The sequence below is a fragment of the Pelodiscus sinensis genome, chromosome 3 (genome assembly GCF_049634645.1).
Source record: "Pelodiscus sinensis isolate JC-2024 chromosome 3, ASM4963464v1, whole genome shotgun sequence".
Classification (NCBI taxonomy): domain Eukaryota; kingdom Metazoa; phylum Chordata; order Testudines; family Trionychidae; genus Pelodiscus; species Pelodiscus sinensis.
In genome coordinates, this window is record NC_134713.1 from 139,213,391 (window position 1) to 139,229,125 (window position 15,735).

The window sequence follows — 15,735 nt, forward strand, 5'->3', positions numbered from 1 at the left end:
CAGGGTGACCTCCCTCTTCCTGTGCGGTCTCTTGCAGGAGCGCTATCGGCAGGACTGTAACCTCGCAGTGCAGCTGCTCAAGTGCAACAAGTCCCACTTCAGGAACCACAAGTTTGCTGATGTGAGTAGCCAGCTCTGCAGCAAGGCTGGGGAGGGGCTCACAGCTGCTTTGTGTCTGGCCCTTTCTCCATGCCTGGCCACTCTCCTCTGTAAGCAGGAAAGGAGCTGCCTTGTGTCTCAGCGACTCCCTTCCCCAGAGCATTGGGCAGAGGTGTAAGGAGCTCCCAACCCTCTGTGCAAGGCCTTGGCTTGCTCCTCTTTCAGACTGGCTGCATTTGACATCTGTCGGAGGTTGTTACTAAAAGAGCCTTGAGCTACATTTCCAAGGAAGGGAGGGGTGGTGTTTCCAGCACAGTAGCCTTGAATCTGATAGCCTGTTGGGTGCCTGAAGTCAGCTAGCAGCGGAGCAGGCCTCTCACTGACCCCTTGTCTTCTCCCCCATTTGCACCTGGCTGTGTGCAAGGCCCATCCTGCCTACTAAGGGACCAGGTGAATGAGGATGCAGCTGGTCTGACTCATCTGCCACTGATGGGGCTACCCGTGCAGGTCTGGGGACACTCACCATGCCTGCAGGCTCGCAGAGAGCAAGTTTGTGGGTGCACAGTAGGGTTGGGAATATGGGAGGCCGTCCTGTCCTGTCCTGTCCTGTCCTGTCCCCCGGGTGAGGGAATTACCCATGCTTGTGATGGCGTTTCTTGTTCCTCTCGTCCCCTGGAAGGGGGTCTGACCCCAACCCCAGAATTCTCGTGCCCTCTCTATAAAGTCTTGTCACGTGGGCCCCTGAGAACAGTGGTTCCCAACCTTTTTTACACTGTGGACCTCCAAACCCATTCACAAACTTCTGGTGGACTGGTAACATTTTATTTTCATATTTGCATATTAATTATACAAATAATGAATATGCAAATAAACTGTTACCAGTCCCTAAGGGTGTGTCTACACTACCACCCTAGTTTGAACTAGGGTGGTAATGTAGGCAACCGGAGTTGCAAATGAAGCCCGGGATTTGAATTTCCCGGGCTTCATTTGCATAAAGCCGGGCGCCGCCATTTTTAAATGTCCGCTAGTGCGGACTCTGTGCCGCGCAGCTACACGCGGCACGGACTAGGTAGGCTTCCTAGTCCGAACTACCTAGTCTGTGCCTCGTGTAGCCGCGCGGCACGGAGTCCACACTAGCGGACATTTAAAAATGGCGGCGCCCGGCTTTATGCAAATGAAGCCCGGGAAATTCAAATCCCGGGCTTCATTTGCAACTCCGGTTGCCTACATTACCACCCTAGTTCGAACTAGGGTGGTAGTGTAGACATACCCTCTCAGATCAGACTTTGCAGATATCGACACTGAAAAAAGAAATCACAGAAAAAGTTCCTCTCTGGCTGCTGGCAGGGGCAGCCCTTCCCCCAGGGGCAACTGGTGCCTGCAGAGGAAGGGGTGCAGGGAGGGGCACCCTATTTAGAAACTTTAGAAATGTTGCCAGATGTATAGGAGCTGGTGCCCCCCCTCACCCCAAATGCTACCCCCGGTAACCTCTGCCTTCCCTGACTCCCGCCCCATGGAATGGAGGTGGGGAGAGCATTGTATCTCCCCATCTCCTTCTGTATAACCTCTGCACCTCTGTCTTCCCCAGCCAGGCTGTTCTTGCTCCCACACTCTCCTATCTTCCCCCACTCCCCCTTTTGCTCCTCCCTCAGAGTTTCCCTCCATTGCACCCCTGCTCCCATCCACCCCATCTCCCCAGAATCCCCCCCAACATCCCTTCAACACTTACTGCATCTTGCTCATGCCTCACATGTCCCTGTTCCCCTTCAGCCTGCTTATCTGCACCCCGCCCCTTCAGCCCCTTCTCACTCCCTCCACCCTGTACACTATGGGAGCTGGTGGCAGCTCCTCTGGGCCCAACCAGGGATCACAGCCAGCTCTGCTGAGAGCAGCCCGAGGCCAAACCCTTCCCCTGCAGCCCTGCTCCCAGTAGAAGGGGAGGGTGGTCTCTTACCTGCACTCAAGTGCTGCCTGCCCTGCAGCAGGGGCTGGCCAGACTGGGGACGCTGCCCTGGGAGCGGCTCCCAGGGAACAGCTTTCTATATACCACTGGCGCTGTGGGAGATCCCCTGCCCAGCAGCACCCTCCCACCTCCATAGCCGTGGCTCAGGGATCTGGCCTGGAGCCTGTCCTCAGAGTCCCCACAAGCAGAGGCTGCAAGTTGCTCCCTGCTGCTGTCCTAAGCCAGTGATGGCTTCCCCCAATTCCTGCTGCTGCACCGGGCTCCAGACTCCTGCTGGCTGCTGCTGGATCCTACTGCGACACCCCCTACTCCTACCGCAGGGTTGCGGCCTGGCAGCCAGCAGTTCGCGGCCCAGCGGTTGAGAACCACTGCCTTAGAGGGCTCCCAGCGCCCTGCACATCCAACCCTGGTGCTTGTCTTTTGTGAGCAAGCAGTTGTCTGGTATGTTACCCCCAGGCATATGTCACATTAACTCCATAGGGCATGTATCAGTTATTGCTGGTGTAACCGTCACCTCCCAGCTGACTCCAAACAGGAGCTTTGAATTCTGCCCCCAAAGGGCTTGGCACTTGGATGCCACCCAAGGCAAAATGCAGCTGAGCAGCTGTGCAAGGACCTTCTGTCTCCCATCCACCCACTACTCCCCTTCTGTGCGCCCTGGGCTCACCTGTCTGACTGCAGGATCCTTCTTGCAGCAGCCTGTGCCATGGCTCTGGACCTGGAGGTTTCAAGTGGGAGTCCACAAAGCCCAACCCCAATCTTCTGCCATGGTGGTTGTGTGGCTAGTCAGAGGGCAGCATGGGATTGAATAGGGCAAGGTGCTTACCTGGCTGGCAGTGGCAGGGTCAGTGCTCACCCCAGCTCTGCAGCCAGTTTGAAATGCCTGGCACACCTTGATTGTTGCCAGCCTGCTGTTGAGCTCGAACCCAGCAGCTAAACCAGGGGTGGGCAATAATTTTGTATGGGGGGAGGGGGCACTCTAAGAATTTGGAGAGTGGTCGAGCCAACACTCTTCCATGATATTAATGGAGGAGGTGTGGGGTCTGGGATGGAGTTTGGGTGCGGGAGGGAGTTTGGGTGAAGGAGGCAGTTGTAACCGAGGGCACTGGACTGGAGTGCAGGGGGTTGGCTTGTGACCTAGGGCAGGGAATTGGGGTATAGGAGGGGAATGCAAGGGTTTGGGTTGTGAGCTAGGGCAGGAAGGGACTGTGATCTGGGGTAGGGGATTGGGGTGCTGGGTTTGGGAGGGGGTATGGGTGCAGGAGGGGTGCAGAAGATTTGGGTAGGTGGAGTAGGGGGCAGAAAGTTGGGGAAAGGAGGGGCTGAGTGCCAGAGACAGGTTCTGGCCAGGAAACTTATCAACCAGCAGCCCATTCCTGAATCAGCGTGTCTGCCTGTTCCACCCCCTGACAAGCTGCAGCCCTGTGACATGTGAATAACTAGGAGCACCTTGTGCGTTATAGCTGCCTGTTATTGAAACAGGCAGCTCCCATTGGCCAGTTTCTGGCCAGCCGGCCAGCCAATGGGATTGTGCTGGCGGCGGGAGCAGCTCCTAAAGCTTTCTGCCCCTCCCCTCTGGGATGAATTTTTAAAGTGAAATGCGGGTGGGGCGAGGCAAGCAGGAAGCCTGCCTGGGGCTCCCCGCAGCATCCACAGGCTGGATCCAGCCTGTGGGCTGTATTTTGCCCAAGCCTGAGCTAAACCCTCAGTGAAGTGGTGGTGGTGGTGGGTCCCCAAAGCTCTGTCCCAGCTGCTAATGCCCCAGTGAGACAGCTGGGTCAGGCAGAGCAACTGGCAAGTGGAAGCCCAGTCATCAATACTGCTCCCAGGGCAAGCTGCCAAGGCAGTGGGGTTGTAATTACTGTGTGCTCCCTGGGAGCTGCAGATCCTGTCAGTGGGGGCTTTTCAGTCACTTCTGTGCAACCACCAGCTGATTTTTCCACTGATCAATAGCCCCTTAGCCTAGCATACCCCAGCTAGGCCTCAGCTCCACACTCATAAGCCATAGGCCTAAGGCTTGTGAGCAGTCTTCCCTCGCTCCCTCTTCCGAATGGGGCCCTTCGGTCAGGTGTGGGGCAGGCCCCTGTGCTCTGAGAGCAGCAGCATCCTGCAGCCGGAAGTTAGAGCTGGGAAAGTTCTAACTCCTCCTGTGGGGCAGGCCTATTCTGAGGATGGGGAGGGCGACATGCCAGTGGCTGGCCCATACCCAGGCGATGGAGAGCAGTTGTGGACGTTAGGGGTAAGGCAAGTGTGGGGTGTTTGCTAGGGCTGGGTGGAGCAGGGTCCCAAGTGCTGCTTGTGGCTCTTTTCCAGTCTCTCCTGGCTCTGCTGAGGGGCCATTTGAGATCCTGCTTAATGCTCTCTTGCTTTCTCCCTAGCTTCCCTATGAGCTGCAGGACATGGTCAATAAGCACCTGCACAGCACCCAGGGGTCCCCAGGCCCTGGGCAGGATGCTGCACATACCCTAGCCCCATCCGATGTCGTGCCCACTTCAGTTATTGCCAGAGTCTTGGAGAAGCCAGAGTCACTGGTCCTGAACTCAGCGAAGTCCAGCAGCGGCAGCTGCCCCATGGCTGAGGACGTCTTTGTGCACGTGGATATGAGTGGAGCTCTGCCAGATGCCTGCCCCAGCCCGGGGCTGCCAGGGAAGGAGAGAGGGGAGGTGGGGAAGCAGCAGAATGGGGGTTGCAAGCCACAGAGCAGTGTGGAGAGCCTGTCAGAGGAGGTGCCAGCCTTTGAGAAGCTGAGCCCCTACCCCACTCCCTCCCCTCCCCACCCCATGTACCCAGGGCGCAAGGTGATTGAGTTCTCTGAGGACAAGGTGAGGATTCCAAAGAACAGCCCCCTACCCAACTGCACCTATGCCACGCGGCAGGCCATCTCCCTGAGCCTGGTGCAGGGAGAGGATGAGAGCAGTGACCGGCACCGGACGCTCCCTAACAGCCCTGGCTCAGAGGGCCGCCACTCCGCCTCCAGCTGCTCCTACCAGCCATCTCCCAAGGCAGCTCGGGCACATGGCTCCTCGCAAAGCAGCCCTTTCAGCAGCCCACCCCAGATCCCCAGCGCCTTTGCTAGCTCGGCCAGCTCGGAGGAGGACCTCCTGGCCAACTGGCAGCGGATGTTTGTGGACAAGGAGCCCCCCACTTCGGAGCAGGTGCTGGTGAGCCGCACTTCCTTCAGCCGTGACATGGCGCCCGAGCTCCAGAAGCGATTCAGCCGTTCCATGCTGGAGCTGGGCAGGGCAGCCTCGGCCTACTCAGACGGTGAGGAGTCTGCACAGAGCTGCAGCTGGACCGTGAGTCGGGACTCAAGTGTGGACACAGACAGCACCGAGTCCCGAGCCCGCAGGAGCCATTTCTCCTCCGACTATGGCACAGACTTCTCCCAGGATGAGGCTCGGAAGCTGCTCCAGGAGAGCGGTGGGGTTACTGCTGAGCCCAGCAGCCCCCCACCGGAGAAGCACAAGGACTATGTGGACCTGGGCTCACCTGGGAGCCCGGCTGAGGAAAGGGAAATGCTACTGCAAGCAAGCAAGGAGAGCAGAGCGGGGGGAGCCCTGGAGGAGAGCGGGGAATGCAGGAGCAAGCCTCCCTCAGGGCGGCCACACCGCAGCCCCAAGAGGATGGGTGTTCACCATCTCCATCGCAAGGATAGCCTGACACAGGCCCAGGAGCAGGGCAACCTGCTGAACTGAGGCTGAGCAGGGAGCAGTGCCCCAGAGCAGTGCTGCAGTCACCTCCCAGCCAGGGCTGCTTCACCCTTCACGGCATTGGTGGCCCTGGCACCACTCACCCCAGAGTGCTCCAGGCTTCACTCTCCCCTTATGTTTAGTCTGGTGTTGATACCAGAGGAGCCAGGATCTCGTGCCCATCACAGTAGAACACACACTTGGGGCCTCGCTCACCCTGGCATGCGTGCCCATGCCTGTGCCCGCCCGCCATGAGTCCGGTACCTGCCCTCACCCTCAGTCTTGCAGCCCCACCCTGGCACCGATGCCCTCCCTCACCTTGGTGCCCGTGCCTGCCCTCACACTCATGCTCACAACCTTGCCCTGGCACCCATGTCCCTGTTCCCATTGCAGGCTGATGCCCATGGCTGCTGTGTTTACCTTTCAACTTGTGCCAACAAGTAGAAAATCTTTTCCTGATCTTGTCTGATCCCTGTGAGCTCCTGCAGGCTATGAGTGGGGCATGAGGACTTCCCTGGGGGAGGGGTGTTCCTTGTCACCTGGCCCTGGGGGGGGTGGGGGTGGAGAGTATTCCTTGTCACCTGGCCCCCTGGTGTGGGTCAGGAGCATTGAGTTGGAGACTTCTGTTTTGCTAACCCCCCCCCCCCCCCCCCCCCCCCCGGTCATGTGGATCTATATGGAAACTAGGTGACAACGGTAGCTGTTTCTCCTTCAAAGCTTCCTCTGCAGATCACTGTTGCTAAGCTCATGGGCCTGGCCTAGCACATGACTCACGCAGAGGCAATGCACTGGGAGAGCCCCGGTTCCTCTGTTGTGGGACTGGGCCATAGCTACTCCCCTGCAGTTGCTCAGCAAGGCTGGCCTACAGAATCCCATGGCAGTGGTTCCCCATGCCGTGGGTTAGATTGAATGTTTGTGTCTCCGTCTCTAGGCGCTGTTGCACTGGCCTAGCTCTTGTTTGAATGGGTCTCTACTCTGCTCCTGGGTCTTCCTCTCATTTTTCTTCTTCCCAGGCCTTTGCTTTTCCAGTGTTTTCTTTTCCTGCATACATGAACAAAGCAGCTGACAGCCAACCCATTGTCTGCCCAGGGATCTAGTCTGAGGTCCTGCCCTAGGAACTACCCCCTCTCTTCCCATTCTGGCTTTTCTGCTCCAGTGGAGCCATACGGACTTCAGGGCAAGAATTTACCCCAGGAGAGCAATACATGCAGGACAGTAGCAAGCCATCTCTGGGTAGGGCCCCAGCAAGGGCCCCAGGGAGAGCAGGAGACCTGAGGAGCAGGGCTTATTGCTTCTGTCTGCAGACACGGTACCTCAGCTGAGCAAGGCCCCTGTGCACATGCACCCCTTTTCTGGCTGGATCCCGGACTGACTCTGGTGCCCTTCCGAGGCTTCCCCCCCCTTGGGGCTGGAAATTTGTTTGGTTTTCCTTGTGTTGGTACCATTTTCCTTTCAGTGTTTGTGTGCTCAGTGTCCCAGGGGCAGGGGAGAGGTCTCTAGTGTAGATATTTTATTTGGGGCATAGAGCCCTGGTGTCTAGTTAGTTTTCTGACCTGCCCTTGCCTATCTGTATTTTTACCTCTGCACCCAAAAGTATACCCCAGAGCACTGGCATGGGTCCCTGTGCTGCTCTGTTGGGCTGGAGGACCCCTTCCCTCGGCCATGGAGGGTTTGAAGCAGGAGCTACCTGTGTTACAGCTGTGTATGAAGCGTGCGGCCTGTCCCTGCAAGAAGGAAACCTCATTCAAACACCCTGCAGGAGATGCTGCCCTGTTGCAGTGTCCTTTCCTGTTTGTAGCTGTTGGCAGCCAGGGCCAAAGCTTTGCTCTCAGACCCAGCCTGGAGGCTGCAGGGCCTGTGAAAGGGAGCAGTTTCCTGTCCAGTGTCTCTTGGCCACCCAGACTGGGGTTGCTCCCTGTGTGGGTTGGCTTGGGCACTCCGCTGCCTGCACACTTGCCTTGCTCCTGGCCACTCAGCTCAGCATGGAGCTGGGTCAGGACTCAGTATTTCAGCGCAGCGACTCTCAAAAATTGGTGCTAATGGTGGGAGCCTCTCCTCAGCCTGCAAGGTACTAATCCTCAGTGCTGGGTAGCGGAGGAGTTCTTTGCCCAGCTCAGCTCCTCTCTGCTGTAGCCTCCTTGCAACATGAGTGCTGAGGTCCAAGCTGCTGCCGCCTCCCACCCCCTCTTCATGCCCCAGCCACAGGGCCTCTCCTGTTGATTGGGTTCCTGGGCCCAGGCTGTCCCTTGTCAGCAGCTTGACTCCAAGCCTCCTGGTTGGCTTGGTGGCCTCATTTGTGTGTCATGACCTTGCTTCGAGCTGCAAATGTATGTCGGGAGCTGGCTGAGACTGGCCTGGGCCGTGTCTGCTCCTGGTCAGTGTAGGTGGGCCCAATCCACCTCCCTCTCTCCACACGGTGCTTCCCCTCCCTGCTCAACACCAAGGACTCTGGTTGTCCTGCAGTTGGCTGTTCAGTTCAGACAGGTGGTTCAGACCCAAATGAAACCCCCCTGATTGCTGAAGCAGCTGGTCCCCGTGAGGCAAATTTCTCTATTGCCTCGATCACAGCAGGATAGAAGCAAGAGGAGGGGAACAGTCCCAGCCCAGGCCCTGAATCTGCAGTGCCATCTCCTTCAGAGGGTGACCTGGCAGCCGCAGAGCCCACGAGAGGAATGTTGAGGGGAATTTTTTGTGCAGCCAGGAGAGAAGGAACAACCTGCTTCTGGGCTGCATCCATGGGGCGTCAGACTTTGCACTCCTACTTGTGTCTAGCAGTATTGACTCTTGGGGGGGGGGCAATTTTCAGTGTCCTAATTCCAGCCTGTTAATCTACAACTAATGTGGGGTTTTTTCTGAGATTTTCAAACTGATGTATATTTTAAAACCAGAAATAAACTATTTTAAAAGTAGTAAAAGTTGTAAGGTAGGATGTGGGTTGCTTTCATTGCAGGGTGGGAGCCAAATTGGAGGCCCTCTTGTGACAAGCTGTTGTGCTGGGATGGGGGGAGACAAGGTCCTGCCTGCCACCCCCTGGCTCATCGGGGGTCAAATTAGTGTATGGCTTATCTTTTCAGCCGATATCCTGGCTCTTCCTTTCACCCTTCAGTACCTGTCTGCACTTGAACTACACTGTATGGCTGTGTCTAGACTGGCCAGTTTTTCCGGAAAATCAGCCGCTTTTCTGGAAAAACTTGTCAGCTGTCTACACTGGCCGCTTGAATTTCCGCAAAAGCACTGACTTCCTACTTTAAGAAATCAATGCTTTTTGCAGAAATACTACGCTGCTCCCATTCGGGCAAAAGTCCCTTTTGCGCAAAACTTTTGCGCAAAAGGGCCAGTGTAGACAGCTGAGATTTGTTTTCCGCAAAAAAAAACCCCTATCGCGAAAACGGCGATCGGGGCTTTTTTGCGCAAAAGCGCGTCTAGATTGGCCAGGGATGCTTTTCCGCAAAAAGTGCTTTTGCAGAAAAGCATCCATGCCAATCTAGATGCTCTTTTCTGCAAATGCTTTTAACGGAAAAGCATTTCCGGAAAATCATGCCAGTCTAGACGTAGCCTGTTTGTTCAAGAGGTCTCGTTACGCAGAGAATCTACTTGGCACTCACCAGGAATGGAGCAACAGGACAATGGATGGAGAATTCACATTGGTGAACAGTGATGGACCGAGGAGAAGTCAGATGAGCGTAGATACTGTGGGAGCTGCTCCATTGCTCATGGTGAATGTTGTCAGGTGTTCAGTTTCATTCAGGCCATTAAGTTTCTGGAATTATTGTCGCTCCTAGCAGAGTTTGCATGTCACTGACTTAGAAGCTGGTGGTACCAACAGGGGCACACTTTTTATCAAGGGTGCTTTTGCATGACTGTTTTGTGATCCTAAACTAGCTGGCCTAAAGTGTCCTGCTTTCATATTTTGAAAATATAGATGTCCTGGAAAAAGCCAGCATCGTTTAACCAAAGCCAGCTTCATGGAGCCCCTAAGACTCAGGAGAGCAGCACAGTGCTCAAGGAAGAAAAGGGCACTGAAAACCTCTGAACCTTCTTGTGGCTGATTGTTCCTGTGTTGTAATTCCAGGGCTCAGTCTTGCACCTTTTCTAACTAGCCCACCAGTGCCAAACTCTTGATGCCAACTGTGCTGCTTGGTGATTTTCTTAAAAGCCCCAAACATTGGAGCCATGTGATTCGATGAGACTAGCAGCTTTCATTTAAAAGAAGTGTCTTTCTAACCCTTGTGGTTGTGGAGAAAAGCTGGCAAATATGATCCAAGGGCACCTAAAGGCTCAGAAAGCCAGAGGCAAAGAAAAAGAACCCACTGTTTAAATTGTACTAGTCTGGGGGGGGGGGATTGTGATTTTTTTGAATATTGCTTGTGATGCTGTGAGCCCCTCAGGAAAAGGCTGCTCAAGTCTGAGGGATAAAGGGGCTGCTGATCTCATGGTGATGCTCTCTCTAGAGCACTTTAGGAACTCCCTGGCCAAGACCTGATAGCTAAACAGAGGAAGGCTTGGGCTTGCCTGCCTCTCCATCTGGTAGTTTGGACTTAGCCAGTGCTGCCTCCTTGCTGTGTTCTCCTCCCTTATCCCCATTTTAGTTATGGTTACTGCTCCCTTTGTTCCTATCATTTTATTCTGTGCTCTGGAAGCAGCTGCCCTTTAATTCCAGCTCTGAAACACAATCTCCCTCTGCCTGGCTCCAACAAGGTGTGAGGGGCATTTTGCCCACTGTATGTATGCTGCTGGGCAGGCACTGTCTGGAGCCTTCCCCACAGGGAGCCTGCTCTATACCAAGTTCCTCTTAGCCCTGCCTCCCCAGCAGGGTTCTACCAAGGTACCTATCACCCTCCCTCACAGCATAGGCCGGGGTGGGCAATAATTTTTCATGGGGGCCACTCTCAAGAATTTGGAAAGTGGTCAAGGGCCACACTCTTCCATGTTAATGGAGGAGGTGCAGGGCCTGGGATGGAGGTTGGGTGCAGACGGGAGATTGCAATAATGGACTGGCATGTAGAAGAGAGTTCTGGGAGGGAGTTTGAGTGAAGGAGGAAGTTGTGACATGGTGTGATGGGGTAGGCTCCAGTCCCAGAGCAGATTCCCCCTTGGCTCTGGGAACACACAATCTCTTTGGCCTGGCCTCAGTGCCCCTCGATCCAGGGTTATATGGCCCTCCGGCCTAGTTTCTAAAGTCAAGGCTTTTTCCCGGTCCAGGAGGCTGGATTATGGGGGGGAGGGTTTGCAGAGGTAGGGAGACCCGGGCCCTCCCACTCCACCAAGTCCCAGCCCAGGGCCCTGTTGGTAGTGAAAATATCTACTGCCTGGTCGGCGGGGATGTCTGCTGGAACACGCTGACCTCCTGGAGGCCCTTCCTTCACCCTGGGCTGCTTCCTACCTCTTCCCCAACTGAGGCTACATCCCCGGGCTTGTGGCTAGTGATGTGGCTCCTAGGCAGCTGCATCAGCAGGCCTAGCTCCTGAGGTGGTGGTGATGACAGGCCTGGCTTCAGGGGAGACGGGGGGCAGCTCTTGTGCTCCTGCCTCCTTTGGCTACCTCCCCCAACTGCCTGCTTTCCCTGGCTTTTATCTGAGGCATCACTCTTGATCATGCCCAGCAGGGCTGCAGGGAGGGGGTCCACTCCGCCCCCAGGGCCAACTGAACTCCTTTAGCCGCAGTGCGGGGCAGTGCCACCTTGTGTCACATGGATTAAGAGACTAGGATGCAGAGGTTTGGGTTGTGACCTGGGGCAGGGGATTGGGGTGCAGGATCTGGGTGGGGATGTGGGTGCAGGAAGGAGGACAGAGGGTTTGGATTGTGACATGGGGCAGGATCTGGGAGGGGATATGGAAGTGGGGGGCAGGCGGTTTGCGTTATGTGGGGTAGCAGGTGCAGGAGGAGGGGCAGAGGGTTTGGGTTGTGACATGGAGCAGAGGATTGGGATGCAGGATCTGGAAGCGGATATAGGGGCAGGGGGTAGGGGCAGAGCATTTGGGTTGTGATCTGAGGCAGAAAGGAGGCAAGGGGTTTGGGTTATGTAGGGTAGGGGGGCAAAGGGTTGGGGTATCAGAGGCAGGCGCTGTCTGGGAGACTTACTTGCTTGACTCCCAGCCAGCAGTCTTCTAAAGCAGACCTACCTGCCTGCCCCGCCCCTACACTTAGCTGCAGGACCATGTGGTTTCTGAACAGCTAGGAGCCTGAGGGGTGTGGGGAAGGGTGCCTTCCACTGAAACTGGCCAATGGTGGTATGCTGGGGGCAGGAGCAGCATGTGAAGGCTCACACTGTTCAAACAGAGCCCTGCTGCAGCTTCTCTCAGTATCGTGGGGGGCAGGCAGGGAATCTGGCAGCCCACGGAGCGTATTTTGCCCAGGCCTGGCATAGGCCATGTTTGATAGAGTTGGTGCTTAGTTTTTGGGGAATGAGAGATGGTTTATCAAGGCACTGTCCCTGGGCCTCATCTGGAGGTGGATAACCCACCACTGCCCATCCTGCTTTTTTGGGGGGGAGGGGGAAAGAGAGAAGGAATTGAGGGAGACTTACTGTGGGCTGAGGGGAGGAGAGGAACAGAAGCATGTGGGCCCTTTTTGCTAATGTGAGAAGGTGTGAAGCTTGTGTCTTGCACCTTCCACAGGAGGAGCTTGAGCTTTGCAGATATTTTGGAATTTAGGTCTGTAGTCATCCAAGAGACCCCACTCTAGCCCTCACCTCTCTCGGGTGGAGATCCATGTCTCTGGCCCTCCTGACTGGGATTTCTCTCAAGCCTGCATGATGATGTTTCCAACAAGCCAGGCTGCCTAGAAGGCCAGTATTTTGGCTCTCTCTTCTGAGGCTCTGAACAGTGGTATAGCCAGCAGTTGGGCATTACCACACAGCTCTTGGGAAGCAAGCACATTCATAAGCTGAAAGTATTCCAGAAAAAAAGCATTTTAAACCCCCTACACATATGCTAAAAAGTTTGAGCAATCACCCTGACACTGATAGGTGTCAGCCCTTCCACAGTGACCAGGGGCCTCTCTTGGACAGCAGGGCCAGTTCCTTTGCTGGATCAGGAGGAAGATCCCGAGTCAATACAAGTTTAGGCTATTTATCCAAAAGTCTCTTCTTTGTCTACTGGTCTGTGAAGAACCTTATTTGAACTAGTATTTGTGAGTTTTGGCAGGCAGTGATACCTTGGTAGGGTTTGCCTTGATTTACCTTAATCCCGCACCCCCTGGGGTTAGTTCCTGGAGGCAAACACAAATCATACAGTCATTTAAAACAATGGATCCCTGAGGATACTGTATAGGAGTGCACTGTTTGTTACATCTCCCCCATAAGTTACATACTCTCCTGACCTACAGTAATACACAAACTTTATACAGCAGCATCTTTCAAGGATAGTGCAGGAAATGACCCTGAGACTCTACTTTTATAGATGGGGAAACTAAGGCAAGGTGCAGGGAAACTGAGGCAAACTGAGACTCTGTTCAGGGTCACAGAGCTAGTGCTAGAATCCTGGAGCCTTGAATCCCAGTCCTGTACTTTACCAATAAGCCCATCCTTTCTCCAAGAATCTGGCTAGAACCTAAGCATATGACCTCCCAGTTACTTGGGTGCACGCTGCATTCTCTACTGTGCAAATCCTGCCTCTCCTACGTCCCCTCCCACCTACCTCTCAAAAGCCTGCCCGCTTTGCAGTAACACAGTTGCCCACCTCATGCAATGCTTTTTTGCAAGGGCAATGACAAACATTTTGCATTGCTGCCTGGGCTCTCAGCAGCCTGGGCTCCCCCCACCCACTCGTATAGAGGACTGCACACTGATCAGCAATCAATAGGCATATTCGGGCTTCATCACATGGCAACAGCTGGGGCTCTGAAGGGAAATGGACACATCAAACCTGCAGTGTTGTTGTGGAGAAGCCACACACAGTTAACTTGCAACTGCCTGCCTCCAATTGTAACCTCTGGCCCCTCCTTGTAGACAGGCTTGTTTCTCTCCAGCTCTCTCCTGAGAAAGATAGGTGCTGATACTCACACCCTGCCTGCTTCTACAGGGTAGGCCCCTGCTAGGGGCGGCCTTAGACTAGCTGCCAGCAGCTGGCACCCTAGACAAACCATGCAATCGGCACCCCCACCTCCAAACCCCTCAATTATATTGCACCACCATTTGGCACCCCATTTAACTTGGCGCCCTAGGCGACCGCCTAGTTCGCTTATATGGACAGGCCACCCCTGGCCCCTGCTGCCCTGAGCTGTGTGTGGGTTGTTGCTGAGGCCCCATTATCCAACTTCTGAGAGATTTCTTTGCCTCCCCCATTACCATAATATTCTGAGCACCTCACCATCTTTACTGTATTGATTCTCCCATACTGCGGAAAGGTTGAGCACTGATCTTAGCCCTGTGTCACACATGGGGAACTGAAGCAAAGAAAGGCTGAGGTTCAGTGATGTAAAGGTTCTAAAAATGCTGCGAGTGGCATTTATCCAAAGCAGCCAACCCCCGCTGACACCAGCTAGGCACCTCGCTGCAGTTTTAAGACCCAGAATAACTTTACAAACCCAGCTCTTAAGTGACTGCCCAAGGTCAGACAGGAAGGCTCTTAGGTTTCCCTGAGACCCAGGTTAACACCTACCCATTTTGTCCTAGCTAGTTCACTGTTGTGATGCCTTCCTTTAATTTCATCTCAACAGCAGGCAGAAGGAGAGATTACAAAATGGGGCAAGAGCAGAGGCCAGGGCACTGATGGGCTCCAGCCACTTCACTGTGTAGCACACAGGAACACCTCAACATCTAGGTTGCGCTCGGAAGCCAGCAGCTCTCAGTTTCCCATTCAGTGTAGTCATGTGAAAAGGCTGGGGGGTGACAAGTGTAGCCAGCATAGATGCATTGTACTGTTGTGGCCCCACTAGTGCTGGTGGGAGTACCTAGGAAGGCAGTCCTGAGCCAGACTTGGAGCAGCCTGGGTATAAAAAACAGCCACACAGCAGCAAAGAAGTGAATGTGCTGATATTGCCATAGTGCCATGATGTCTAACACACTAGCCACATGTGGCTATTTGGCCGGTTGAGTGTGGCTAGTTCTGCTATAGCGAACTAGCCACACAACTGGTTGGACACCATGGCCATCGTGCCTTTCACACCAGATGAGCTGTGGAGCTCTCCCCAGTATCAACTTGCCCAGCCTGGGCCTCCGACAGGCTCCTACCACAACCACATAGGAATGGATTGCTGTGTCCCACAACTCACCTAGCAGCTTGTCACTCCTGTCCCCTCTCTCCCCCTCCTCAAAGCCTTTCTCAAGTGCACACAGTGCCCTGCAGCACACACAAGCCCTGCAAGGTAAGAGTTGAGCCGGCAGCCAGCCAAGCCGTTAGGTACTGTAGAGCACTGCTGCCTCCTTGTGGCTCTTCTAGCTCTTGTAGTGTACTCACTCCCGTGTCCTGAGGGCTCGCTGTAGTGAGGGAAGGGTGAGCGCTCCATGCCACATCCAGATGCGGGTTCATTTTTCTAGTGGGGTTTGAAGCTCTCTAATGGCGATGTAAGGTTGAGCTCAGATGTGAAGGGGCACAGACCTGTTGGGTTTTACTCCGCCTGTCTCTGCAGCTGTTGACAGAAGAACTAGTTACAAGTGCCACAGGATTAGAGGGCAGGCCCCTGTTACTGCAAGGGCTTTCATCCTTTCTCACTGTAATTTCCTTCCACAATAGGGGGCTACAAAGACCTGGCTCAGCTTTGATTCCCTGTGGGAGCATATGCTTTGAAAATACCATCAATGGGCAAGATTTCAGGGCTCTGCTCTGAGCAGCAGAGTGAGCTATGGAACACACAGGCCTCCTATATACTTGCACAAGATCCCGCTCTCTCCCATAAGGGCAGAACCAAGAACTACGCAGCCCATCCAGCCGCATAGCCAGCTCTGGGTCATAGATAGCAGAGACAGACAAGTAGAGTCTGGCTACATGGTCTTTGCTCAGACACCCTATCCAGAACCGGCTCCAAGACATGGAGTATTTGGTC

At 54.8% G+C, this 15,735-nt stretch overlaps 1 protein-coding gene across 8 annotated transcripts in view; it reads left to right on the plus strand.

The window, feature by feature from the left end:
- The window catches only part of TJAP1 (tight junction associated protein 1), a 54,211-nt gene extending 45,545 nt beyond the window's left edge, over positions 1-8,666 (plus strand). For all 8 annotated transcript variants that reach the window (XM_075925007.1, XM_075925006.1, XM_075925008.1 and 5 more), the window contains 2 exons: positions 38-121; positions 4,441-8,666. In XM_075925007.1, the coding sequence (XP_075781122.1) occupies positions 38-121; positions 4,441-5,757 (1,401 nt within the window). In that variant the 3' untranslated portion in view covers positions 5,758-8,666. The remainder of the gene's footprint in view (positions 1-37; positions 122-4,440) is intronic.
- Positions 8,667-15,735: the final 7,069 nt, after the last annotated feature.